The sequence below is a fragment of the Lolium rigidum genome, chromosome 1, assembly GCF_022539505.1.
Source record: "Lolium rigidum isolate FL_2022 chromosome 1, APGP_CSIRO_Lrig_0.1, whole genome shotgun sequence".
Classification (NCBI taxonomy): Eukaryota; Viridiplantae; Streptophyta; class Magnoliopsida; order Poales; family Poaceae; genus Lolium; species Lolium rigidum.
Genome location: NC_061508.1, coordinates 331,053,792 through 331,079,773, shown reverse-complemented (window position 1 = coordinate 331,079,773; position 25,982 = coordinate 331,053,792). Strand labels below are relative to the sequence as shown.

General features: G+C 48.9%; 2 protein-coding genes and 1 pseudogene across 3 annotated transcripts; 1 reads left to right on the top strand and 2 right to left on the bottom strand.

Annotated features, from left to right (window-relative positions):
* The first annotated feature begins 5,769 nt into the window (after positions 1-5,769).
* On the top strand, positions 5,770-12,617 carry LOC124663336 (annotated as a pseudogene).
* Positions 12,618-13,854: 1,237 nt separating this feature from the next.
* LOC124699726 (UPF0047 protein YjbQ-like) lies at positions 13,855-17,388 on the bottom strand. Its single transcript, XM_047231983.1, has 7 exons — positions 17,037-17,388; positions 16,888-16,948; positions 15,803-15,897; positions 15,688-15,721; positions 14,818-14,872; positions 14,692-14,734; positions 13,855-14,114 (listed from the first exon to the last, which is right to left on the bottom strand). The coding sequence occupies exons 1-7, from the start codon at positions 17,280-17,282 to the stop codon at positions 14,043-14,045; spliced, it is 606 nt and encodes a 201-aa protein (XP_047087939.1). The 5' UTR covers positions 17,283-17,388; the 3' UTR covers positions 13,855-14,042.
* A 428-nt stretch (positions 17,389-17,816) lies between these two features.
* On the bottom strand, positions 17,817-23,369 carry LOC124699709 (probable E3 ubiquitin ligase SUD1). 2 transcript variants are annotated; one of them, XM_047231970.1, is made up of 9 exons: positions 23,094-23,369; positions 21,884-22,564; positions 20,555-21,322; positions 20,234-20,445; positions 19,776-20,135; positions 19,315-19,472; positions 19,034-19,197; positions 18,789-18,935; positions 17,817-18,668 (listed from the first exon to the last, which is right to left on the bottom strand). In XM_047231970.1, the coding sequence occupies exons 1-9, from the start codon at positions 23,361-23,363 to the stop codon at positions 18,150-18,152; spliced, it is 3,279 nt and encodes a 1,092-aa protein (XP_047087926.1). In that variant the 5' UTR covers positions 23,364-23,369; the 3' UTR covers positions 17,817-18,149. The 2 variants fall into 2 exon arrangements, with proteins under 2 accessions (XP_047087926.1, XP_047087932.1); XM_047231976.1 differs by having other exon boundaries at positions 19,315-19,466; positions 23,094-23,198.
* Between the last annotated feature and the right edge of the window lie 2,613 nt (positions 23,370-25,982).

Sequence of the window (25,982 nt, the reverse complement as noted above, 5' to 3'; positions counted from 1 at the left end):
ACGTTATCATGTGCATGAGTTGGCGCACATGGAAACCCGTCTTTCCACTTGTCTCCTCGCCACATCGCTTCCTCGTAGATTGTATTCATTGCGCAAAGAAGGGGAGTACCTATCATTTTATGTGCAAACCTCGGGGTGTATGCCCTTAGCCGATGCACGAATGTGGCTACTCGCCGAGTTCATGTGCGCCTTTTTGTGGCGCTGGAGCACTACTGCCTCATGCATGGAGTTCCACGCGTCATCTTGGCCCCGCCTCCGAAGAATAACCCCGCTCTTTCCCACCCCCAAATCGTGGGAGGTTACTAAGCGCGGCATAGGTTTTGAGACTTTTCCAGCCCACGTTATTGAACCAAGAACTTTTCCCGCCCAAATTTTGGCACCTACGTACTGGTTGGGTCTTCCCGCCCTGTTATTTTGTACCGTGATTCCATGTGTCAGCAGTGTTTTGGCGAGGCCGTATCTATTGCAGCCGAGCTACAATTTGGGTGTGTGACCAACTGCTGGAACCTTCTAGAGAAGTTAGCTTTTCCCGGGATCACCGGACTTGTGATTTTGAAATTATCACGTCAAGACATTTTATTTGCACTGGATTGAAGTAGAAACCCTAGATAAATCGGAAAACCCCTTGGGCCCAAATAACACCGTCTAGGCCTCCGAAACAGACCCGCAAGTTCGGATAGACCAAAAAACGTCCCGGATTTTCTCTTGAGATTTTGAGACGATTTAGATCTTTACAAGTACGTTATGGCACATTGTTCCAGGTGCTCTTGTGTCGTAGTTTTTTCACGTATTACCCCTCGAATGAGTTGGCGGCGTAACACCCGTTGTTCCACGAGTCTCCTTGCGTAGGGTTTCCTCTGAGACCCTATTCACTGCACATGGTAGGATAGTACCTATAATTTTATGCGCGAAACTCAGAGCGCTCTCCCTTGGCCGATGCGCGAAGGTGGATACTCATCGCGTTCATGCGCGCATTTTTCTGGGTTGCCAAAGCTCTACTACCTCATGCACGGAGTTTCAAGCATCATCTTGGTGCCGTCTCGGGTTTCTGATTCTCGGATGATTTACCATGCCCCTTCCCACCCCAGTTGTTCGAGGCTACGATGCGCAGTGTAAGTTTTGGGACTTAACCCGCCTACATTAGCGCACCGGAAGCTTTTGCGGCCCAAATTTTGGTACATGTGTACTCGTTGGATCTTCCCGCCCTACTTGTTGGTACCTCGTCGAGCGAAGATGCATGTTCAGTTCCTTGCGCCGGCAGCATTGGCATGCTCTAGCCAAGGTGCTCTAGCGCACATAGCCCGAGGTGATCTCGACCGTATCTAGAGGCGGACAAACATCCTACACACCCATGGTGGCGGCGGCTGCAGCCGCACATGCAGAGGCGATGAAAGGCGGCTGTCATTGGGCAATCTACATAGTAGTGCATCCACGCACGTGCATTAATTTGGCAACTCGAGGCTGTTGTCGGGTTGGAAGTGGCACCGCTACCGGCCATCATGGTACCTAGCTCGTTGTCAAGTCGACAACGGCGACGATGGAGACCACGACTTCCTAGCCGAAGGCATCTTGCATAGCTCGAGAGTCGAGCTGAAGCGGAGGATCGTGGGACCCATATCATCGCGGCCGCGGCCAGGTAACTCCGGCAAGATGGCTGACTAGTTTGTGGCCATGCACGTACTGCATGGTTTCTCCGCCAAGCTCGCGGGCGTTGATTAATAAACCATCGGCCAGGAGTATATCCATGTACATGCTAGCTAGACTGATCTCTACACGAGCATGCATGTACTTGTGATTAAACACGGCCGCAGTTCGTGCTGCACATCGGCGTTTTGCTGTCAAGGGCAAAAGCCAACTAGCACGCTGTCGTCTCCACATTGGCATATTTATTCGTTTGGCCATCCGCTGGCCGAAGACGAAGGAGTCGGGCACAAAGCTAGAACGAATGCAAAATGTGCAAGGTACGTGCACTATCGATGATATGGCTCCCGTTGAAGATGCCACCGCCAGGGCTGGTGTCCATGTGCAGCCTTATGGCACCCGCCGACGGCGATCCCGCCGTGACCGCATCTATGTTCAGCGCGGCCACTGCACGTCTCCTATGGAAGGCGCCCTTGCTCGACCATGTGCAACCTAACGTCACTCGGCTTGGCTCCCGTTGCTGACGACCCCTCCGGTTGCGCTGCTGCTCGTGTACGACGACGTCATTAGGGGCGGCAGTCCATGTGAAAACCCCGTGCCCTGCTCTTGTTGAAAACGCCAGGCCGCAGCGCGGTGCTCTTTACATGCTCGCTTTCGGGGTTGTCTGGCATCTCTTTGACACATACGACATCGGTTTGGGCCTCTTCAACAGGAGCACCGCCGCTGACTGTGGCCCATTTTATTGTGACGTTTGGCTAGCATCTCTGGTGTGCCCGGTGCGGGGTGCAATTTTACACCTACATCGACACTGGGTCCCTTGAGGAGGGACACCATCTACACCAACACCTATGTGGTCCCCTTGAGATGGGACATCATCCACACCTACTCCTATACGGAGTCCCATCGAGGCGGGATGCTGTCTACCCCAAGAAAACAGACAAACAAGCATCTGCCGATTGTGTTTGACCCATTACCGCCCTACCCCACGAATCACGGTTCTCTTCTTGTCGAACCAGGCTTGTTTGGGAGTTCACAGTGGCCATGGCCATCCTCTTCTCCAATCTTACTACATAGCTCATGTCCATCGGAGAAGCACCTTGGACTTCGGGCCTTGACGGTCACGGTAGTGCCGCCACGGTTCCCAAATCGTCTATTATATTTGGTCCAAATAAAGTTGTTAGACCAAAAGAATATTACTAAACAATATTTGAGCAGTGTATAAAGATAAAATAGAAGGAGTCGATACCGAAAACTCGGAAGTCAGCCCGAGCTTGGGTGCTCCGTTTATCCTATTTCTATCTAGCCATTCGTTTCCTTGACCTACGTCATATATCATGGTGTATAATTTTGTGCACACGGCGAGACGAATACAGAGCCTGAGCATGCCAACCACCTCACTGCTATGCATCCTAGCAAAACCAGGCTGAAAAGGTGGCAGGCAATGCTTTTGCATTGTACCAAGTTTCCGAACTGCACCCTGTCCTCTTCTTCTGTGTTGAAACATGTGACGGCTGTGTTCATACGTTGATGCGTGTATATATAGGCACCCAATGTCCGACGTGAATTTTTGGTACATGTATGCTATGCACCCTATAAATTCTAAAATTCAGGGTAATTTTAAGTACTGAAATAAAATTTGAATCCTCCTAAAAAAAGATGATCAAATATTGTACTCGTATAAAAATATTTATGCTCTAAATAATTTCCATGGTATTCTGGATAAAAATGATAAATTTATGACAAATATAGCGTGAATCGTGCCTAGACGTGTGGCTTGTTCGATTTTATCTTTTTGTCATTTTGAGCCCAAACATTTCTATCCAAGTACAATATTTAATTATCTTGCTGGCTCCAATTAGAGCATCCTCCACTGGCGGCACCCAAATAGGCGCCGATAGCTGCGCCGGCAGCTGCACCGGCACTCACGTATGGGCGACGCCGGCACGGGTTCCTCCATTTGGGGAAGGCTTCCCCACACCGGCGGCCACAATAGGATTTTTAAATAAAAAACACACAAACATGGATAGAAATTTAAATTTAAGGTTTTTCGAATACAAGTCTAGGCTAACATCTTGCCACCAAATCGGCCTCATTCATCATAATCCGGCACCCAAAAAAATAACTTGTGCTTCAAGGCCAAATGATCATAGGAAGGCCGACAACGGAGGCCGCACCTCGACAATGTCCTCCTCGTCAGCGATCACCTGCGGCACCACGTTAGTGGACGACGGTGGAGCCATGGGAGCCGGTGCAACCATGCTCGTCGATGTTGATGTCGGCATGTACGTCGGCGCAGGCAGGTGTATCGATGGTGCCGATGCTTCCATGGACGCCGCCGCAGCTTGCGTCGCCATCACCTCCTTGCCGATGCGCTCACGGTACATCTCGAGCCGCACCCTCGCCAATAGATCCATGCTCGCCAAGTCCGCAATCAAGATATTCGATTCTTGATTCATCTTGGTCGGTGATAGCTGCGTCGCTTCATTCATGGCTTTGATAACGCCGGCTTGATCTTGCATCTTGGTCGCCTCCACCTTCTCCCTCTCGAGCCCAATCTTCACATCTTGCTTCTCTAACATTGCCTTCCACATGGCGGCGCCCCTATCCGCCGCCTCCATATTCCCGATGGAGAAGGATGACACCATCTTCTCGATGGAGGCGTCGATGCATGGCGGCTAATGCCGGTGCCGCATTCCTTTCGGCCCTGGCTTTCTTGTTGCCAATGGGGCACCCGGCGGGGGCGGCTGCGACCGGTCCATCTTCTCCGACGTGGTTCTTGTCATTGAGAGTGAGGTTGGCGGCGTCCCACTTCTTGCAACCCTCAAGCTTTGTGAAGCAATGCATGAAGGGGAAGTCCTTGTCGCCATTTCGATGCTTGTACATGGTGAGGGCGCCGAGAATCTAGCAAATGCATGAAGAGCAAGCAATGCATGAATACAATGACATGAATCTATCAAATGGTAGACATGAATACAATGCCAATACATACCCAATCCACCATCATTTTGCCGCTCTCGGCGCGGTTCTTCACCTTCTCATAGTAGCCATGAAACATATTGCATGACTTCTTGATGAGGTTCCAACGGTGAGACATGGCGGACTCGTTCCGGATCATGTGGATGGTGGCGTACTCACCGAAATTCTTCCTCTCATTGAATTGATCAAATATGCGTTTATAGTACTTGCCGACGGATTGATTGGCACCGGTGATGGGGCAGAAGCTGACCAGCTTCCACGCGTCGACGAGGCACCTGTCCTCTAGGGAGTTCTACTTCGGCCCTCAAGTGCCGGCGGCCTTCTTCTTTCTCCTCTTCTTGTTCTTCGTGGACATGCCGGTGTCGACGACGATCAGCTCCTCCTCAGCTACCTCATCGGCGTCCTCGTCGATCTTCTCGCCGTCCACCTCGTCTCCTTCCTCATAGTCGTCGCACTCTTCACCGTAGTCATCCTCCTCGAAGACGGGTTCATAGGAGTGGCCGGGGCAGATCATGCCACTCAGGATGTCGATGTCGTTCACCTAGCAAACCAATAAAAAGGCTCATCTTTTGCTCCCCGGAGCTCTATTATATGTGCACAAGCCATGATTCAATGGAAAACTTACATCTTCGTCCTCCATGGCGTCCCCGGACGCGCTGCCAAACTCATGGTGGGCGCTCCTCGCCGTCGCCGCCGAACGAGCTGCGGGGAGACCGGTGCGGTCGGTCACGTGACCGGTGCTACCTCCCGGTGCGCGGCGCAGATCCAGCGAGCCGTTGTTGAGGTTGATGGTGAAGCGGAAGACATTTCTACCCCTCGGCACCGACGCCCGCGAGTACGTCACGTTCGGGTCGACGGTCATGTCGATGTCGGCGTACTCGGGGACTAGCGGGCGCGCCCCTCCATCTGCGAGAAACGCATCTACGAGAGCGATGGAGGCTCGGCGAAGTAGGCCGGCGAGGAGGGAGAGGCGCTTCTCGAGGACGCGTCGCCGCCCGCCATGTTGCGGCCGGTGAGGGGTAGCAGCCGTTTTCGGCTTTGGATGGCGTGCCACCCAAGCTCAGGCACATCTCCGTCGCGGCTGCCGTCGTCGCTTCCTCGCCTTTTTCCGCATCGCTCCCGAGGCGACGCCGTCTACGGTCCACCGCCAAGATGGAGCAGCGCCTCTTCTCGTCGTCCCACTACCGCTACGTCATGTGTGCTAGCTTCTCCTTCGGCGCCACCGCACGCGGTTTCGCCGGAGCATTCTTCTTCGGTGGCATGGTGGCGAGGGTTTTGCATCATGGGAGTTGGATGGGCGCGGGAGATGGAGCGGCGGGCGGAAGGAGGAGATTTGGGGTAAACTTGTGGGGATTGGGGTCGTGTCGATGACGGCGGAGCCCACGCGTTGAATCCGACGTGGCGCGAGGCGCTGGCGTGCCCGTTTGACGCCCCGCGTGAAGGGGTCCGGACAGGGTTGACGACTGCTTTATTGGGCTCGAAACAGTGCCGACGCTTTTTGGGACGCGCCGGAGTCAGTATTTTCATTTTTGTGTAAGCCAAAAAAAAAACAAACTATTTCATGTTGATATTTTTGCACCGTATAATATGGCATTGTCAAAATCAAGGAATTTTTCGTCGGACTGTTTTGAAACTCTAAAATGCTGGTTTGAAAAAAAAAAATCTCCACGGAGGCAATCTTCCAAAATCTAGTTAGTGGCTTGCGCTTAACACAACAGGTCCAAGATGTGCCAAACTCCGGTACATGTTGCACCTGCTCAACCACATGGCCTGATTTAATTCCCATACTGCCGACCATCCATACTCATTCAATATCATACTGGAGACGTACACAACGTGAAGAGGTATTGCAGATTTCAGCCAATTCTCACACTAAAAAATAGAAACATTAAATGCTCATGGATTAACCTCAGCCACACAATCATCGAGTGCACCCAAGCTCGGGTGTAATTCGTCCGCATTCGAGTCGATACACACATGCATGTGGAGCAGTAGCTTGCTAGGGAAAGCACTGGCAATGCCATACAGTGTACTACACCACCCTTCCTACCCGTGCGTGTGAGAAACTAGGTAGTAGGTACATTAGTAGCTAGCTCGTACATGGAGGGGCGGGAAAAGCAAAAGGCTGCATTTGAAACTAGCAAGTGATCATGCTGATGGATTATTAACTAACTAGTTAGCTAGCTACTCTAGAAATAAATCCTATATAGCAAATAATGGTGTGTCAGAAAAGGTCCATTTCTGAATTTCCTTCTTAAAAACAGAAAGGTACTAGTTAAGCTTATTATATTAATCAATGCAAGTTTAATTAGCTTAGCTAATGCTACGGAGGTATTTCTATTGTATAAATACAAATCAATTGGGCATGAGCTGAGCACGTGATGAGCTAGGTAGATTGATCGATCAATCAGTTTGCATGCACGAGCACGTTTTTTTCATACAGACGCACATGAAAAGGGGGCGATGATTAATAATAAAGCTAGTCTGGCATGTTGGTGTATAATTATACTCTGCATGTTCCAAATTAATTGGCACATACTCACTTCGATTGGATTTAATCGACGCGGATGGAGGCCTGTCCATGCACATCATTAGCAGGTAGGTGCATCGATTAATTCAGTCCGAAGGTAGTAGTTATCTAGATTTACATGTACGGAGTATGTACTAAGACGTTTTTTAGTATTTGAAATGGAGGAAGTAATACAATCTAATACTCCAATAACTGGATCTTTCTTTTTAGAGAAGCAAAGCTAGCCTTATCAGCTTGAACCAAAATCCCGATGGATCGGTCATTTTCTTTTTCCTTATCTCTCATCCCTCCTATGTGTTGTTTTGCTCATCGGCACATGCACCGATTTAGTAGATATACAAACTACGTACTCCTATAGCTACAAACTGATTAATGAGCATTACGTGTTGCACGGATTTCACGGCGAGAGTGCCATGCCTGCTGCACTCTCCATCGATTAGAACGGCTTGGTTTGCTGGCTTGAGAGAAGAAGCAAACTAGTTGGCTGTTGGCCCTGCATGGGTGCATGCTTTGATTATTCCAATGGAAACGCGGTCACCGTGTACGATTTTGGTCGCTCTCGCTCGCGTGGGTACGAAACGAAATCTACCCATCACCTAAAACCGCCAATCGGTTTCTGCGAGACCAGAAAATTAAATTAATACCGATAGATATTTGCATGCATACGCGTAGTGGGATTAGCACAGGCATCATTTTATTTATTCGGGCCGGTGCTTGCTTTCCCGCCACGTGACATGCCGTTGGCCCGCACCAAGCTGTGCTCCTCCACAAGTGCGTCCCTAATAGGGAGTTGATCTCCTCATCCGTGCCACCGGGTTCGCCGCGCCGGAAGAGGTCATGTGGGCGCCTGTCCTACTGACGGCCCCGCACCAGGATCCAGGCCCCCTTCGCCGTTGAGGTTGAAAAGGAAGCGGATCATTCCGATGCTATCGGCGGTCTAGAAGATGATATTGGTGGCGTTGAGCTCGACACGCCGGTGGCGATGGGGACGCATGCCATGGTGCCGATATCCTCATGGCCGCCCCGCACCCTGGCATCCATGTATCCATGGTCGACGCATTGCTACGACGGCGGAGAGTGACCCAATCCCTGTCTTGTTGCGGCACCTCGGCCTTGTTGTGTGCTTCTTTGTGGCTATTCACCGGCGGTGGACATGACCATATATGTGCACGTAATCCCAAAAGGCAACCGGCCACGTTTTCGTCCCATCCCCGGGTCCACTATTTTGTTCTATATCGATGTATATATTGAAGAAAGAAAACATTAGTGATCACTTAAATCTGTTTTTTTCCCTCCGTCATAAAAAGTGACTCCACATTTTTTATACAGAGGTGTCTATAACTTAAATGCAGTGCCTAAAACTGAAAACAAATTCAGGAAACATAGTCAAGTCCAATCCAAATCCCTGCTACCAAATTTGCATTTTGCTAAATAGGGATTTGGGAAAGAAATAAAGTACTTGTATAGACAAATTGGAGAGGAATACAGCACCGAAGCCGAATCAGAAGCTGGTCAGCTGCTGGTCCTCCGGCTGACACCGCGGCGCTCGTGCCTGCGGGCTGAGGCGACGGGGGCAAAGGTGAGGCGTTGCTGTTCCTCCAAAATTCCCAAACCTAGCTTCGTCAAGGGCTCAAGCCGCCTCCATGGTTTCAGTTCAGCCCCACGGTTCTCTTTCCAGTCGCATGTCTTTTTTTTCTCCTTTGTCTGTTTCAGTGCAGCTTAATATCGATCAATTCGATGGATTTGGTTTACTGTATTTTATTTTTGCGGTACCTGGTAGTAGTACGTTTCGTTCCGCGACAAGAGGCGGTGAAGTGCATGCTTAATTTGCTTTGGTTGAGTCGCTATTTAATTTGGTTAGCGGAAACGAGTCGCCGCTTTATCTGCTTGCGTGCGCGTGCGCCCGGTCCCACGTGCAGCGGACGAGGCGCAGTGGCGGCGGAATTGGTGGCCGTGCTGCTGCTCGCGCTGTGTGGCCGCGGAGCCACGGGATTAGACGACGACGGGGAGCTGCTCATGCTCTTCAAGCGCGCGGTCACCGCTGACCCGCTCGGCGCTCCCGCCCGCCACCCAAACCAGCTCCACGGCCAACCTCACCTCCACCACCGACGGCACCCCCAGCTCCACAGCCAACCTCACCTCCACCACCACCAGCAAGAACGGCACCACCAACGGCACCACCGCCTCAGCGGCGACGGTGTCGCGCGTCATCGGGCTGGTCCTGCCCAACGCGCAGCTCTCGGGCACGCTCCCGGCCGACCTAGCCCGCCTGCAGCACCTGCGCCACCTCGACCTCTCGGGCAACAACATCACCAGCACGCTCCCGCCGGCGCTGCTCCACAACGCCACCGAGCTCCGGGTCCTCTCCCTCGCCGGCAACGACATCACGGGCGCGCTCCCGGACGGCGCGCCCTCGCGGGGCCTGCAGGAGCTGAACCTCTCCGACAACGCGCTGGCCGGGTGGCTGCCCGGCCCCCTCCTCGCCGCGCCGGGCCTCGCCGTGCTGGGGCTGGCCAACAACTACCTCGCGGGCGAGCTCCCCGCCGGCGGGCTCGGCGCGGAGCTCCAGGTGGTGGACCTCAGCAGCAACTACTTCCGCGGCGGCCTCCCGCCGGACTTCGGCGGGGCGAGGCTGCGGCTCCTCAACGTGTCCGCCAACCGCCTCACGGGCGCGCTCCCCGCGGAGCTGTCCGACGCCGTGCCGCCCAACGCCACGGTGGATCTCTCCGGCAACAACTTCACCGGCGCGGTCCCGCCGGCAGGGCTCTTCGGCGCGCAGCCGGCGGAGGCGTACGAGGGGAACCCGGGGCTCTGCGGACCGCCGGTGAGGCGCGCGTGCTCCATCCCGTCCTCGCTCTCCGACCCGCCCAACGCCACCGACTCGCCGCCGGCGTTCGCGGCCATCCCCAAGAGCGCCGCCCGGGCCCCGCCGGGCTCCCCCGACGCGCAGGCCCCGCGCGGCGGCCAGGGGAGGCTCCGCCCTCTCACCATCCTCGCCATCGTCGCCGGTGACATCGCCGGCGTCGGGCTGCTCTTCTTGCTCTTCCTCTACGTCTACCACGCCCGCAAGAAGCGGCGGCAGGAGAACCCGACGGCGCCGCAGCAGCAGCAGCAGAAGACGGCTGCCGCCGTCGCCAAAGAAGACAAGCCGTCCGCGTCCGCAGGGTGCTGCATTGGCGGCGGCAGGAGCGACGGCTCCGAGGACAGCTCCGACTGCTCAGCGTCCTCCTCGGACGCCGCGTCCGACGACGGCCGTCTGTCGTCTTCGGACCCGAGGAAGAGACCCGGGAGCTTCATCGGCTGGAGCACCCCGCAGCACCACAGCAAGAAGCACGAGCAGCCGCAGCAGGCGCCCGCGCCGGCGACGCTGGTCACCGTGGACGGCGGCGGCGGCGAGCTCGAGATGGAGACGCTGCTCAAGGCGTCGGCGTACATCCTCGGCGCCACGGGGTCCAGCATCGTCTACAAGGCCGTGCTCGCCGACGGCACCGCGCTCGCCGTCCGCCGCATCGGCGAGAGCGGCGGCGCCGACAAGCTCAAGGACTTCGAGGCCCAGGTGCGCGCCGTCGCCCGGTTCCGGCACCCCAACCTCCTCCGCCTCCGGGGATTCTACTGGGGCGCCGACGAGAAGCTCCTCATCCACGATTACGCCGTCAATGGCAGCCTCGCCAACATCGCGTTCACCAGTAAGCCCTGAACTCCATTGCTACAAGCTTTTTCTTCTTCTTCTTCTTCTAATGGAACTTCATTTGGACAATCTTTTTGCAAATTTACATGAAATTTGATATGGTGTTTAGCTGCATTATCCATTTATAATTTCCGTCAGTTGCTTGCAGTACGTACTAGTGATTGACTAATCACTAAATCGTCAAGCATGATCCATTTGCTAAAAAAATCAGGATGCAACGGCGTCCGTCCTGGACAAAGGTGTCATCTTTAGTCCTAGTACTGTGCCGTACCTTGAATGCACAAACTTGTACTGCTAATTTTAGTGCTTCATCTGCTGCAAATAAACAGAAGTTAAGTGGCGCTGGTCATAGTACCTCATAATTTAGCACTAGTGACACAAAAAATCATCTTCTACAGCAACTTTTCTGAAACTTGATTTGGTGTTCCTAGTACTCTTCACTTGCAAATGAAGCAAAAACACCTGAACGAAATGCACTACTTGGTTCCAGTAACAGCTCTTTGGTTTCTCTTCTGAACCAAATGATGCAAATTGTCGACATAGTAACAATTTGCTGGTACTAGTAACCGACAGAAATTTACTGCAATTTTGCATGAAATTTAACAGTGTCTAGCTGCATTATCCTTTCATAAATTTGGTCAATTGCTTGTACTACTAGTGAATATAGTGATTGACCACGCCGTCAAGCATGATCCACTTGCTAACAAAATTAAGGATGCAATGGCGTCAGTCCTTGGCAAAAGTGTCAACTCTAATCGTAGTACTGTACTACTCACTTAGTACCTTGAATGCACAAACCAGTACTGCTACTTTTGGTGTTTCTTCTGCTGCAGATAAATAGTAGTAGGAGTACAAGTTATCTTACGGTCATAATTTCATCATAATTTGGCACTAATGAAAAAAATCATCTCCAACAACTTTATTGAAACTTGATTTGGTACTACTAGTAGGAGTACTGTTCACTTGCAAATGAAGCAAAAAAAAACTGGAGGAAATATGCAGCAGTTCTTGGTTTGTCCGTAAAAGAAAGAGTACAACAGTTGTTGATGTTCTTGTGTTCGATCAATTGCAGGGAGGATGGGCGCTTCGCCGATGCACCTAAACCTGGAGGCGCGGCTGCGGATCGCGCGTGGCGTTGCACGGGGTTTAGCATTCATCCACGAGAAGAAGGGCGTGCACGGCAACGTGAAGCCGTCCAACATCCTTCTCGGCGCCGACATGGAGCCACTGGTCGGCGACCTAGGCCTGGACCGGCTGCTCTCTGGCGCCGCCCTCCACCGGAACACTGGAGCGTCGGCGCGCCTCTTCGGAAGCAAGAGGTCCATGCACTCCACAAGCAGCCTGCCGGACCTGTCTCAGATGCCCGGCGGCGCCAGCCCGTCATGCGCCTCCACCTCGTCGACAGCTCTTCCGCCGTACCAGGCGCCCGAGTGTCTCAAGAGCCTGCGGCCGAGCGCCAAGTGGGACGTCTACTCCTTCGGCATGGTGCTCCTGGAGCTGCTCTCCGGGCGGGTCTACTCGGAGGTGGAGCTCTGCCAGTGGCACGCCGCTGGGTCTGTCGCCGGCACGTCTGATCTCGACCAGCGGGGCCGCGTGTTGCGGATGGCTGACCCCACGCTCCGTGGCGACGACAACGAGGACGCGCTGCTCGGCTGCTTCCGGCTCGCCTTCGCCTGCTGCGCCATGGCGCCCGGCAAGCGGCCCTCCATGAGGGACGTCGCCGCCCTCCTCGACAGGATACAGGCCGCACCCTTGTCCAACTCCATTGAGACTCCCTACTGATGGATGCCAATAAGTTGACAGGGAACCATGTTAGGATACTCTGTAGTAGATTTTTTTTACTGAATATTAATGGCGAGCTTACTGTGTTAGCTGTTTGTAGATGATCTTTGTCACTAATTTTGATGATCCAGCTGTGATTAACCCCTCTTTTTTTTTACTACATCCACTTTTTCATTCTGCTCATGTTCATTGCAAGAAGTGTTCTATAGTTCTATGGTGTCATCTGGCATGGCTATTGGATGCACCACAGTAGCAAGCACGCAGAACAAAGAGACTTTGTGCTTTTTTGGGGTTTAAAATGGAAGAAACTTTGTGTTGGGTGATGCAGAGTTCAGTGTCTAGACCAGATAAACAGGCAGCCGTGTCTTCTGGGAAGCGGAGGTTCTTTCTTGTGCATTTCACCTCGATGCAGATGCTAAGTAGCCTAATTAGCCCAAGTTGCAAAGAGGATTAGTGCAAGATGAGTACTGATCCAGTGAACAATTCTACCTATAGGTGTACAGCTAGGACCAACACTGCCTGTGCAACTTGAATAGCTCAAGATTGCTGGAGCTGGACAGACCGGCTTCTCTGTCCAAGCTAGTATTTCTGCTATGCCTATACCATCGATGTTAACCATGAATCAGTCTACAAGATTCAGTGCACAGTGTTTCTGTTTCAGCTTGACACCACACTATGTGTTAGTTAGGCCCTCCAGGTGAAGAAATCTGGAGAAATTAAATGGCTTTAAAAGAGGTCAAGCTATGCTACAAGAGTGAGGAAACTTACATGTGTACTTGATGCAGATACTCGCCACAGCTCAGCAAACATCCGCCTGTTGTCATGAGCCAACTGATAAAGGGTAGTTCAGAGAGCTACAAAGGGTTCAGAAAATAAAATTCCTTCAGGCTAGACCAGCAGGTGGTCAAACGTGACATGACCCTGCCAGACAATCCCAAGGATTGAAACAGCATAGCATTTTCCTCCGTAAGCACAATGATGCTGAAACAATGGCCAGGAACCAAATCACCACGGCTAAAATGACTGAGATAACCAAACAAACCTAATTTGAGAACAAACGATATATCAAATGATACTTTGTTCCTCTTGTCCCTTGTACAGGACTACACACACAACTGATTGCGAATCCATAAGCACGCCGCAGTTTTGATATTTTAACGCACATCTAAATCACCACATTGCATTTGCAGCTCGTAGCATTGGCCATTTTAGATCTTGTTGAACTATGAGAAGAAGCTACCAAAGGATAAATTTATTCCACATGTACAGAATTACACATACAAGATTACGTACTTCTATTGCTGGCTACAAGATTACATATAAAATTACACACTGGAAGTTCATATCACAGCTTGAAGCAAAAGCTCCGATTTCAGTATATGCGCATGAAAATCACCACGCTGAATCTGCAGAGCCTTGGCCATTTTAGATCCCGCTGAGCGTAATCACGATCGTGCGAGGAGTAGGGTCATCACGATGTTCACAAAGCCATATACCCTGGCATCAGAAAAACAGAATGACCAAGATTAGGTAACAATATAGTACAAGACCAAGTTGACCGCTGAGTTTTTAGCCAGCGTTACTCGGATACTGATACAGACGACAGACGACACAGGCATCAGAACCCAACTCATATTCAAGTATCAGTTTGGTAGAAATTAAGGATGACACGGCAAATGCCACTGGATCATGGACACATGTACTGGTAAATGACTAGGATTCAGGCGTTCGATTTGGCAATGAAATTTATGACCCATTTATCCTTGTAGAATTCAGTTGCTGCTTACATTGGTTGGTTGACATCCCCAGGTAAAACATGCTGCATATACTTAAAGCCAACTTAAAACTCAAACCTGACAAATAAGGATACTGAACCTTTGTGCACAATACACCAGGTCCTACAGTTCTATTACAGTACATATTTTATCACGAAACCAAAAATTCTAGTGGATTATAATGGAGCCTAAGAAAACAAAAACCTTTAAATACTGAGAGTAGGTGCAACTAATTAAGATGACAATACCTAGTATTAGTAATCGTGTAAATAGTATTACAAGAAGAAAATTCTCTGTACCTGCCAAGTTCCCATGTTGAGACGCCCGTCGGTGATAGGAATCCTGAAGACAGATACAAAAAATTCACTAATATTTCGGAGATACTCCGAGTTATTGGGAAGAGGGGAGAGGGAAGGAGGACGTACGTCAAGGCACAACCAAACATCGATGATTTAATATGCGCTGGCATGTCATCAGGTCCTGCAATAGGAATCTGAGTATTACTGAGCTATCTAGTCATGTAGATTATGGTTTCTGCATGTCTAACAGCAACAAAATAAAGCCATATATATTAATGGAATTCTTGAACAGAGCTCAAACATTTACTACTGCTAAGTTGATTCAACAACAACACACAATATACTAGGTTAGGACAAGCAAGACTGTTTTTTATTTTAATGAAGTACAATTTAGTAATAGTGATGAGTAGAAGAATTAACTAGTTAGTAGTCATCTCAAGATATCCTGCAATCGAAATCTGAATACTATTGAGTGATCTAATCATGTAGATTATGGTTTCTGGCTGTCTAAGAACAACAAAATGATGGCAAATAATCCATTTAATAAAGTACAGTGTAGTTAGTCAAGATTGTAAGTATTAATGTGTCTTCAAACGACCCGAGCCTTCAAATTTAATTATGGTTAATGACGACTAACTTTTCTGCTGAGGACATAACTTCAGTAAGGCTGAAGCATCATGGCATAGAAAATCGTTGGTAAGCTAAATTAGCTTAGAGGACAAGTCATCTCAAGATGTTTAGTGTGTATCTACAAAGTTTCAGCATTAGCCCATCAATCGGCAAAAGGGGGGAACAATCTTCTCATCCAAAGAAACTACATGAAGACAATAACAGCTCAAGTAATCATGTAATTTATTTCCTATATCTACAAATATTTTCTTAATACAAAGTAGAAGGTAAGAAATAGACTGTGAAGTAGACATAACACTGCAATCCAGATAAGAACATGATGCGAGGATAATCAAAGGCCTGCCATATCAGGGTTCAAACGGTAACCTTCTATGGTGTGCCTCCATGGTGCAGATGGACCCTGATTATAATTAAAAATTGATTAAAATATTAAATCAGATATACTTGAACAGAAGCAAATAATAAGTGTCACATCTTTCACCTCTGGGACAACTCGATTAAGGAATGTTTCTGTGTCAATCTGGACATCAGGGTCATAGTTTTCATTCAGAGTCAGTGAAGCGCTTGTGTGGTGCACTGCATAGCATAACCACATTGCTATAAGAACAACAGGAACTGCATTTTGGTAACATATCAACACCAGATACTCATGCAAAATTAAACCAATGGCACTATAAAGTTGTACTGATAGATTTCACCATCCTGCTCTCCTCTGTTCACACTTTTGCAAATGTGAATATGCCCACTAAAACTGATTTCAAGTCGCTTACAAACTACATATGTTTATTTTTTACACCCTATGATTTATAAACCATTTGAATCCTTTAATATCTAGCTGCTAACTTTGACCTGTTAAAAAAAAATGAAGCAGTGAAGAAACCTGACACGTACAGTGGGCTGAATTGCAAAGGTCAAAGTGATGTTGGAAAATATCATTAATGTGTCACTAGCCCCAGGTCTCACTTGAAACCTCACATGCCGTGATTTTCCGATTCTACCGATTCTATGTTTCTTTTATGGTACCGAAATCACCGAGATGGTCTTCTTAGAAAACCTATAAAATATGTGTGCTAAACACATTTTCCTTGACAGAAGTTCCAATGCAAACTTTGGCAAGTGTGGCAGCCACAAAAGTGTGGCTTGGATTTTGGAAGCCACAAAGTGTGGCAAAAGTTGGCAAAAAATACACTCTATAACAGGTGGGCCATATGAATAGTAAAGTGTGGCGGCTTCACAGTGTGGCAAGAACCAAACACATGCCAAATTGCCAAACTTTGGCTTGGCAAAATGTGGCTAGGAACCAAACAACCCCTAATATTGAGCCACCAGCTTCACTATGGAGTCACACCACGAACCTTAACTGGGAATCTAATAGTGCATCTCTGGAACTGATTCTTACCATGCTACCATCTAAACAACCATTTGTATTACTACCAGGATGTGAACCTTACTGGTAATCACTACAGTACCATTTTTATTCCATAACATCATGCTATCAAACTATGAAATCGACTTGGCATGCTTCTGCTAGGTGCACAAAATTAAGCACGGAATCGCATCACGTACAGAAGAGATGCGCCAGGCCGCACTTGAACTCGGAGAGGTCGCTCCTTATCGCGTGCATAATCTGCAGATCACCAGCACCAGTTCACTGTCACATACCGAACACATGGCAGAGTTGAAGCCGTGAGAACCGGAGGGGAGGGGGAACGCACCTTGTGGGTGATGATGTGGCAGCCCCGGCGCTGCGGCGGGATGACGACCGTCCTCTGGGCCCAGCGGGGCGCGGCCACGGGCCCGGGAGCGGCGGGCGCCGCGGCGGCGGAGGAGGCGGCGGCGGCGGCGAGCTCGCACCGGACGGCGGCGCGGCGGGGCCGAGCGGAGGCGTTGGCGGCGGTGGGGAGGGTGAGGGTGAGGAATACGGGCGGCGCCAGCGCCGGCGCGGTCGCTGCCGATTGCATGGTTGGGCTTGGCGACGGCGGCCGAGGATTCCGGAGGCTGAGAGCGCGGCGGCGGCGGTGGCGCGAGAGAGCGTGTGGTGGCCCTGCCGCGGTTGTTTTCTGCTTCTTCTCGCCTTTTGTGTGGGTCTGAATTTTGTTACTACTACCACGATTTATTTTCCAGAAATGATGAATCACAAATAGATTTTGAACAAAAAATCATCAATGAATTTGTGACATAATCATGTTTCCAAATAGATTTTTGAAGACAAATGTAGTTGCTCGCGAGAAGAATTACACTGCAAGTTGCTTAAAAAGATTGTTTTTTATAAAGGCTTAAGAAGATTGTTAATAACATGCCATTCCAAATGAAATGCGTGATTAACCTGACACTGCATTTGCGCGAGAAAACAGAAAACCTACGTGTCATGCTTGGTCCACGATCATCCTTGGACAATGATACTTAAAGATAGACAGAGATGCAAGAATCAGACAGGGGAGCACCTGACAGCAGCACAAGCGGAGGCGCTGGCGGGCAGCACAACCAAATAGTCATTGCTCAGAATTCGGAATTATATCAAATTGTATGTATGCGCTACATACTCATCAGATCAGAAAAAGACCAAATCATGTGGTCTTTGGAGTGCTATCTGTCAACATATATACACATTCAGCAACAACTACCCCAGATACATAGTTCACCGTCAGCTTGTGCTTCAATACCTTCTACCTTATTATTACCCCCTCTCTCCCTTGCTATGTTTTACAACAATACTTCCCTACTACTCTAAGGTGGACAACACAACTCATCACTCTACAATGCCTGCCGGTTACACAAAACCCACAACAAAAGGCTGCAGCAGGGTAAGATGATGACCATGCCTCTGGCTAATCGAGAACCTGCATCGGTTGTTGGTGGTTTCGCCTGAACCTCAGCCCCACGTCATCTTCCTGGTCCTCCAAAGGGATCAGCGCCTGGCCCTCATCTCCTGGTGGCGCTCGGGAGTCGTCAGCTTCATTGCTGATCGGTCGGGGCGAGTCCTCGCCGAAGTTGTGCAGCCTCCGGCCGATCAGGTAGCGGTCATCCCTGATGGAGTTGTGGAGATTGGTGAACCAGACGTGGAACCGCTTGCCGCAGAAGAAGAGTGTGCTGAATATCAGGCAGCCGAGCCAGGCAAAGCGGTAGACAGCCGAGTTCACGATCAGCGGGTAGCCAAGCACTGGGAAGACGCCCCTCGCGAGCACATATGGGACACAAAGCGCGGTGAGGAGCTTTGTGACAATGGGCGTGATAATCTCATGCAGGACCCAGAGACCTTTCAGTCGGGAGAAGCCATCCTCTCTTACTCTCTCGAACTTCATCCTCCAGCTTTCATCGACCAAAGGTGCCATCTGATCCAGCATTACCTGGAAACAGTGCCCAAGAAAACCAATCAGGAAATGGCTAGGCAAATGAAATGGTTTAAATTAACAAAGTCACCAAGGATTCAAATGGAATCCACGTGCGTCACAGATTTGAGATCGTACCAGTCTAGTCCATATTTTCAAAAATATTAAACCAAGAGCCCAATCCTGGTACAAGAGAAAAACTGGGCTCTCGTCAATAGGCACCCTCATGGGAACAATCACCAGTAGCTCAAAAAGGAGTCCAATCAGCACCGGAATAATGAAGATCTGAAAAGAATACAGTTCATGGTTAAACTGGCCAATCACACATCAACACACCTACAAATGCAAAATGAGATGGTCGGAGTACAGTCCAGATGAATTACCCATATTGATAGGAGAGCAGAGCTCTTCAAAACAATAGAGCACCACTTGCAGATCTGTTGTACCAGGAAGGCCAGACGTCGTGATCTAATGTAGTCAATTGCATATCGTGTTCCAGCTGCTGCGCTCCAGATAATATAGCAACCAATGCTAAAAGAGAACAGATCTGATCGAGACAAAAAAAAATACCACAGGTTTAATCAAGTGTTACCGAATTAACTTTGTAAATCTGAAGATTTAATATAGCAATGTAAGGTATATTGTACAAATATCAGCAAATTACCATTGCACTTAATGCCATGTGTGATTGGCAGGCGGGGAACAGCCTCAAAAACCAGACGGCCAAGTGAGATAGGAATAACAATAATTCCAGCATTGAATATTAGCAGTGTCATCCACGCCATTACAAGCAAGAGTACGATCCGAAGTGCAAAGCTGTACCTTCAAAAGGTAATAACTCCAAAAGTTAAGACACCATTCAAGTTCATATATAATCCAGCACAAACTCTACCAACACTAACTACTTGAGCATAAATTGCTGATTTCTCTTAAATAAAGTAGGGGGAGCTTCAAGCCAACACATGCAGACACAATTCACTTCTAATGATTTGTTAAAGAAAAAAATCAAACCATACCCGAATCTATTTAGTTTTTTTTAGGAAATATTATCTTCATCTTTGTGTAGGTTGAAGATGATGTACAAAAAGAACTTGTACTGTACAGATATTGAAATATTATACTCACTCTGAATCTCCCTGATCATCTGCATCAGATTCTTCAGCAACATCATTAGCTTCATTAGCATTACCCCTGCCATCGTCATGCTGTATCATCCGCTGCTCAAGCTGTGGGGCTACCATTTCCCTCCCACCGTGTACCCTATCTCTTCTTTCTGCCCTGCCATTCCAGTTCTCTTGCCCACCATTTTCTTCAGGTTTTGGCAGTAAAAAGTCAGTTAATCCTAGCGCCCAGCCAACGACAGCAAACCAATGATGCAACAGAGCTTTAATTGTTGCACGAGGCTTGAAATGCTCAATCGCAAATGGTATGCATATTTGGAACAGAAGCACATCAACTGGAATCTCGGTAAATGGGTCAAAAATGCTGCAAAACAATGGCAGCCAAAAAATATGTGTGAAAAAAATCAATTGAAACAGAAAAAAGAGATCAAGGCGAAAAGTTCTCGGGATAATCTGACTCACGTGATGTCCAGAGGAAAAGTTGAAGGAGCTACTCGCATGGCCAGTTTGACAGGTAAGAAGACCAGCATCACAATCAAGCTTCCATACACAGCAACAGATAAAAGGACTCGCCGGGCATGCTTATGTACAGGATCATCAATCAAGTCCCTAAAAGGATTGTAATTCGGATCAGCAGGGTCCCTTAAGAAATAAAGAACTCCGTTCCGCAGTACCTACAACACAAACATGAAAACACATGTTAGATACACATAAAGGGAGAGTTTCTATGTGCAGTTATCGAACTAGCAGAACTTCCAAAAGAACTGATAAACTGAGCAATACCCCTCGAAGAAGACTGACAAATATGCTTATTTGGAGCATATATACGATCCCAACAAGCCAATGGATAGAGGAGCTCGCCAAGGGTGACAATGTAAAGAATTCGACTCTTTGAGCAATTGTTGTACCCAACATTTTCAGAGTGCAGACATCAAGCCACCAACCGCACATGAGGGGGAATACTCCGAGTTCAATCACCAGAAGGAATGCAACTTTGACCATAGTCATGAGATGCTTCATTCCAGAAAAGAACTGCCTGAATAGAGATGGAATGGCTTCTAGGATTGCTGCAATACCATAGAGTCTTCCAATAGTAAAACGTTCTCCCCTGGCGTATCGAAGTAAAGCCAATGATCCAATGTACAAAAACACAAGGGAAAAGATGAATATGTATCCAACAGCAAGAGTTGTCAGATCGGAAAGATAAGATGAGCCGATAGATGTTCCTTTTAGCAAACTTGTCTTCCCAGTGCCCTGAATTACAGTAAGAGCAGTGGCATTTATCTTTAAGGACTGCGTAACCACCTCAATCACATGCCCAATAACACCCTCACTATGACTGTCGGAAGAGAAGTTCTTCATGGCATTAAATGCACTGTTCAATGTTTCATTAGCCAAAGAGATGGCAGATTCTGTGAAGGGCATTACTTTAGCCAGCATAGGACTAGAGGCTGAAGAGAAAAACCATGATAGATAGTACAGGACAATCCTTCCCAATGAGAATGGTACGAAGATCACAACAATGAGGAATATAGCATTGCTGGCCAAAACCTGAAAAAAAATATGGATGTCAAATTAGAAAACAAGGGAGAACAAGAACAACACAGCACAACTGCAGTAAACCTCAAACAATAGCCAGTTCTACATTACTTCAAAATCAGATGATACGCTACAGGGATCCTACATGCTTTCTTTCATGCTACTTACTGATATGGCATTTCTTGGAAGAAATGAGACAACGATAAAGGAAGAATGGAGAAACAGATGGGTCATGGATAACAGTGTTGAACATCAATCATGTTAAAGAAGTAACCAGGACAAACTATCCAACTAGTTAAACTATATGAAGGGGGCACAGTAAAGATTACAAATACAAATTAGGGTCCAACGATTCAAGCTTATTGAGAAAATCCTGCAGTTGCTAACCTGAGAAAGAGAGTTTACACTTATATGTAGATCTAAGCTTATTCTTTCCTAACTGGACCTTAACAGAAAGCAATACGAGTTTCTAGTATTTTGCATAACATGGAAATATTAGTCAGAACATTTGTGCAGAAAAATGTTACTATATAAAACACATTTGTTTAACAAAAAAAAGGAAGAGATCCTTACTGTTATTGCATTCTCAACCAAGTGGAATACTGGGCCTTGCATGCCTACGAGTTCATCAAAAGGAACATCCTCCGCACCATCAGCATCATCCAAACCATCTAGCATCTGCTCAACTTGAGCCTCTAGTCGTTCCAATCGCGCAGCAACATTTTCTGCATTTCTCCTCAGAAGTTCCCCAGCACCGATTCCTTGGGCCTCTGCCAATTCATCAATATTTCCATCAGCACCAGGAACCCTGTTGTTAGGACCAGCTAGCCTTCTGACAGCTCGAGCACCATGCCTTTCACGGCCCGCGTCATCCCTGTCAGCTTCATGCCCTCCAAGCTCTCTCAAATGCCTTATATAGTCTCTCAAAGAGGTAGCTCCGAGAAATATGAGGACGATGATCGCCGAGAGAAGAAAACCATGTAGGCAGTCGCTGAGGATCAACTGGGCGCTGATATGGCTCAAGAACAGCCTTTGCGCTTCACCAAAACTTCTGACAAACGTCAAGCGCCATATCCAGTAGGTGATGAAGGGGATGATCATGAGCCAGACCGAGAGAACGAAGGCCAGCCGGAGGACGAACTGGAACACGTGGCACGCTTTCATTCCGACGCCGAACACGAGCTCTTGGAAAGGAAGCCTGGTCGGAGCGTTCTGTGCGTAGACGGGCGAGAAAGAGAAGGCGTGCTTACAGACCTGAAAATCACAGAAGCGTAATTTTTTGTTAGAAGTGGAGTTGGCAAAACAAAGTTGGCAAAACAAGATTATGAGGCAAGCAGCGGCTAAAAGTATGTTGTCCCCTTGTTGGCATCCACAGTTGGCGTGATACGAATCGTCGCCAATCTCTCGACTGACTCCACGTGCACACCAAAGTAGCTCTGCGACGAAACGGAAAATCCTATTCCCTGCTGAATGATCCACAAACGCTATTCATCAACACGGTTCGTCACCCCTAACCGCCAATAGTTCTAGTAGCCTACACAGGTAAGAATCTTCATCTGATATATAGAATCTACTACAATTGCTATGACTTGCCCTAACCAGGTATGTCGCTTAATTACCAATTTCACCAATCTAAAGCTAGGGAGCAAAGCTTCCCTCACGAATCAGCACCGGCTGAGCATCCCACCGACCGATTCGACCACCGAATCGAAGCCCCAGGTGCGCAACCCTAGGCGCACGCAGCTGCATCGACAACGGGGGACGGGAGAGGGGGTTAGGTTACCTCGCACTGGCGGGAGTTGCTGTGGTCGAGCCACTGGAGGAGGCAGTCCTGGTGCACGAACTTGATGCTGCCGCTGCAGGCGCAGGGGTAGCGGAGCGGGTGCTCGTCGTCGCCGCGGTTGCGGCAGATCCGGCACACGTCGCCCTCCTCCTCGTCGTCGTCGTCGTCCTCCGCGGCGGCGGCGGCGGCCGCGGCGGCGGAGAGCGGCTCCGGCTCGGGCTCGGCCGCGGCGAGGGCGGCGGCGGCGGCCGGGTCGACGATCTCCGCCATGGCTGGCTGCTGGGTGGCGATCGAGCGCGGGGTAGCCGGATGAGGAAGAAGGGGAAAGAGGGGAGGATTTTCCGCTCGTCTCCTCGCTAATAACGCGTCGGTCGGTGACGAGGCGGTTCTTCTTAACGGGTCGGTTCGGGTACGTGGAATTGTAGCTGGATAGGGCTCCAGCGGCTTTGAATACTCCATCATTTTCTAGAAACGTCATTGTGTATATTTTTTATTTATATAACCTTCTAAATTCTAATGTAGGAGAGACCCCACAGCTTTTTATTTACTTCCATTCCAAATAGTAGTAGGGATTATAAGTTTATAACAAGCAAGAGTGGAGGTGTAAATGGGTGTATATGTTGAGGACCACGATGGCGATGGTGATGATGAACACCTTCGTGGTCTGATGGAATGTTTCCAACAGTGCATCGATGCCCTAGTTTCCCCTTCGGACCCTTCCCGGAGGCTAGCATTTTGCGAGTTCTCGTGTTTCACTGTGTTGGATCTCTGATCCGTTTGCAGGAGGTGAAGGTATTTCACAAGGCGGATCCGTCGACACCCGTACGAGAGGTTGTGCTCGTATAGTTGCTCGTTAAAGTCCCTTGCATTTGTCTCTTTGACGGTTGTTCACCCAGATACGTGAATAAATGTCCATAGTACTTCTCCAGCTTTAGTATGGCGAATTTATCTTCAGAAATAGAAGCTTCAAAAGGTGTTTTCATCGCTCTTTTACCCGTCCTGTTGCTGTTCAGGGTTCATTATCCTGTTGAAGATAACTTCCACGGTTCCTCGAATATCTGTTTCTTTCGACTGGATAACACTCCATACCTCGTCTGAGATTTGGCCCATTATTTTTCTCCTGATATGGAAATGCAGATCTAATACACAGTAGTAACAAGTGCAAATGTTTGAAGGAGAAAGAAGGCCCGGCTTACCCAACATCTTGAAAAAATGCATCAGAGATTACCATTGACTACTTGACTTCTGCGATTATGTTGTTGTGCAGCACCTCCTGCAAAATAACTTGCCATTAGAACTGCTCAGTGTTAAGATCTTATCTGGTGCACACAAGTGTGGTATTAGGCCACAGTTCGCAAATCAGGCCAGTATCAAGCAGGTTGCTAACATTTTTTGCAGGCCATGTAATACTCTCAACTCCGCCTATGTTGTTCCAACATAGCCGGTCCCAAGCCCGGGTAAAGGAGGAGGGTTATGATAGGCTTGGCGAGCCAACGTAAAAAACCCAGGCACTCTTATGAAGATGATACCCAAAAGATTTTCGTTGGGGCGTAACCCTCTTAGCGATGCGCCATATCGGAACTTGGGTGTGGTGTCAAATGGGCAAGGGCCGGGTCGTCACCCCCTAGGTGGCGCGCCATATCTTGATCTGGATACGGTGGCAAGTGAGCAAGGCTATTAAGGAGAAGAAAGATTGTTTCAGACGCGTGTACCTGGATAGGAGTGCAGACAACATGGAGAAGTACAAGATGGCAAAGAAGGCCGCAAAGCGAGCTATGAGTGAAGCAAGGGGTCATCGTATGAGGACCTCTACCAGCGGTTAGGCATGAAGAAAGGCAAAAATGACATCTATAGGATGACCAAGATCCGAGAGGGGAAGACGAGGGATGTTGACCAAGTCAAATGCATCAAGGACGGAGTAGACCAGCTCCTAGAGACAGTCATTGAGCACCGTTTAAAACATGACAAGCATGACCAAAAATCAGTTTGGTTTCATGCCTGGGAGGTTGACCATGGAAGCCATCTTCTTGGTATGACAACTCATGGAGAGATACAAGGAGCAAAAGATGGACCAGCATATGGTGTTTATTGACTTGGAGAAGGCCCACGATAAGATACTGCGACAAGTCATGTGGTGGGCCTTGGAGAAACACAAAGTTCCAACAAAGTACATTACCCTCATCAAGGACATGTACGATAATGATGTGACAAGTGTTCGAACAAGAGATGGTGATACCGATGACTTCCCGATTAAAATAGGACTACACCAGGGGTCAGCTTTGAGCCCTTATCTATTTGATTTGGTGATGGATGAGGTCACAAGGGATATACAAGGAGATATCCAATGGTGTATGCTCTTTGCGGATGATGTGGTCCTAATCGATGATAGTCGAACGGGGGTCAATAGAAAGTTAGAACTATGGAGAGAAACCTTTGAATCGAAAGGTTTTAGAGTTAGTAGAACTAAAACTGAGTACATGATGTGCGGTTTAATAGGAGGAGGTTAGCCTGGATGGGCAGGTGGTGCCTCAGAAGGACACCTTTCGATACTTGGGGTCAATCCTGCACAAGGATGGGGATATTGATGAAGATGTGAACCACCAGATCAAAGTCGAATGGATGAAGTGGCCAAGCTTCTGGCATTCTTTGTGATAAGAGAGTGCCACAAAAGCTAAAAGGCAAGTTCTATAGGACGGCGATTTGAACCGCAATGTTGTATGGCGCTGAGTGTTGGCCGACTAAAAGGCGGCATGTTCAACAGTTAGGTGTGGCGGAGATGCGCATGTTGAGATGGAGGTGTGGCCACACGAGGAAGGACCGCCCCGCAATGTTGTATGGCGCTGAGTGTTGGCTGACTAAAAGGCGACATGTTCAACAGTTAGGTGTGGC

What these genes read in the sequence shown, in the direction of transcription:
- LOC124699726 (XM_047231983.1), bottom strand. Translation starts at nt 17,282, where the DNA reads ATGCAATCGGCAGCGACCGCGCCGGCGCTGGCGCCGCCCGTATTCCTC. An exon ending in ATGTTTGGTTGTGCCTTGAC is followed by an intron (nt 14,735 to 14,817) that starts GTACGTCCTCCT and finishes ATCTGTCTTCAG; the next exon opens with GATTCCTATCACCGACGGGC. An exon ending in TCAACATGGGAACTTGGCAG is followed by an intron (nt 14,115 to 14,691) that starts GTACAGAGAATT and finishes TTCTGATGCCAG; the next exon opens with GGTATATGGCTTTGTGAACA.
- LOC124699709 (XM_047231970.1), bottom strand. Translation starts at nt 23,363, where the DNA reads ATGGCGGAGATCGTCGACCCGGCCGCCGCCGCCGCCCTCGCCGCGGCC. An exon ending in ACTTTTCCTCTGGACATCAC is followed by an intron (nt 20,136 to 20,233) that starts GTGAGTCAGATT and finishes ATTGTTTTGCAG; the next exon opens with CATTTTTGACCCATTTACCG. An exon ending in GATGATCAGGGAGATTCAGA is followed by an intron (nt 19,473 to 19,775) that starts GTGAGTATAATA and finishes TACCTTTTGAAG; the next exon opens with GTACAGCTTTGCACTTCGGA.